At 39.5% G+C, this 1,338-nt stretch overlaps 1 protein-coding gene across 1 annotated transcript; it reads right to left on the minus strand.

The window, feature by feature from the left end:
- LOC111365727 lies at positions 1–402 on the minus strand. Its single transcript, XM_022986264.1, has one exon. The coding sequence runs from the start codon at positions 400–402 to the stop codon at positions 1–3; it is 402 nt and encodes a 133-aa protein (XP_022842032.1).
- Between the last annotated feature and the right edge of the window lie 936 nt (positions 403–1,338).

Raw genomic sequence — 1,338 nt, forward strand, 5'->3', positions numbered from 1 at the left:
CTAATCCGTTAGCCGCCGCATTGTACATGATGAGTTGTACTGTTTGAACCCAAACTTTGCACATAAATTGTTTATGTGGCTATTGCAAAATGGCTTGCCATTATCAGTTATGATATGCCACGAGACACCGTATCGATAAATGATTTGGATACGAATGGAATCTTTAACATTTTCTTTCTTTACTTCCTTCAATGGTACGGCTTCGGCCCACTTAGAGAAGTAGTCAGTCCCGGCTAGTATATATGCATGCCCTACTAAAGACTTTGGAGTTATAGGTCTAATTACATCAAGACCCCATTCATCAAATGGCCATGAAGCTACTGTCGGATGTAGTGGTTCCGGAAGTTGATGGACTAAATTCGCATGGATTTGGCAAGCTTCATATTTTCTTGTATAATCCATGGAGTGTTATACCATAGTTGGCCAGTAATACCCCATCCTCTTTATTCAAAAATGGAGTTAGGGTCCAGACTGATGGGCACCAGAAATTCCATTAGCTTCTTTCACGACCTGTGTTGCTTCATCATTACTTAGGCATCGAAGGAAAACTCCATCAAATGATCGTCGATAAGTGTTCCCTTATAAAAGATAAAGCGTAAGGCATGCCTCTTGATTTCAATTTTTCGCCATGGATTATCTTGTAGCTTTTGACGTCGAAGGAAATCAATTATCGACTGTCTCCAATCTTCTCTTTCCTCATCTTCGACACTATCATTTTCTTCCAAATCGTTTGGTAGCAATGACGAAAACACCCATCTTTGAGCAAGTGATATGAAGTGAGAAAAGTCTCTATCTAACCTAGCTAAATCAGCTGCCAAATTAGCTAAGGTATTAGCCTCCCTATTTTCACTTCTCAGGATGAATTTGATTTTTTCGAATCAAATCATCTCATAAGAATTGGTGCATATTCATGATATGGATTCACGCTTGAATTACAGACTTCATATTCAGCTAAAAGTTGGTAGATTATCAATTTAGAATCTCCAAAGACTTCCAACTGGTGAATATTCATATCTAACACTGCTTCTAAGCCAAGGACAAGGGCTTGATATTCCGCCATGTTGTTTGAACAATTCTCTATTAAGGTAAAAGAGTAGGACATGACAAGATCATAAGGAGTGACAAAGACTACTGCTCCGGCACCATAACTTCGAGCTACCCCGTCGAAGTATAGCCTCCAAGATGGTATGACTTTAGTGAATAGAACTTCTTCATCAGAAGGTCTTCTTGAAGTTTCCATTCTACTGGAATTGGGTGGTCAGCCGGGAAATCTGCCAAAGCTCATCCTTTGATGGCCTTTTGTGGAATAAATTTGAAATCGAACTCAGACAACAGCAG

The sequence above is a fragment of the Olea europaea genome, chromosome 17 (assembly GCF_002742605.1).
Source record: "Olea europaea var. sylvestris chromosome 17, O_europaea_v1, whole genome shotgun sequence".
In the NCBI taxonomy this organism is placed as follows: Eukaryota; Viridiplantae; Streptophyta; class Magnoliopsida; order Lamiales; family Oleaceae; genus Olea; species Olea europaea.

Coding starts and splice junctions, on each gene's coding strand:
- LOC111365727 (XM_022986264.1), bottom strand. CDS start 402: ATGGATTATACAAGAAAATATGAAGCTTGCCAAATCCATGCGAATTTA.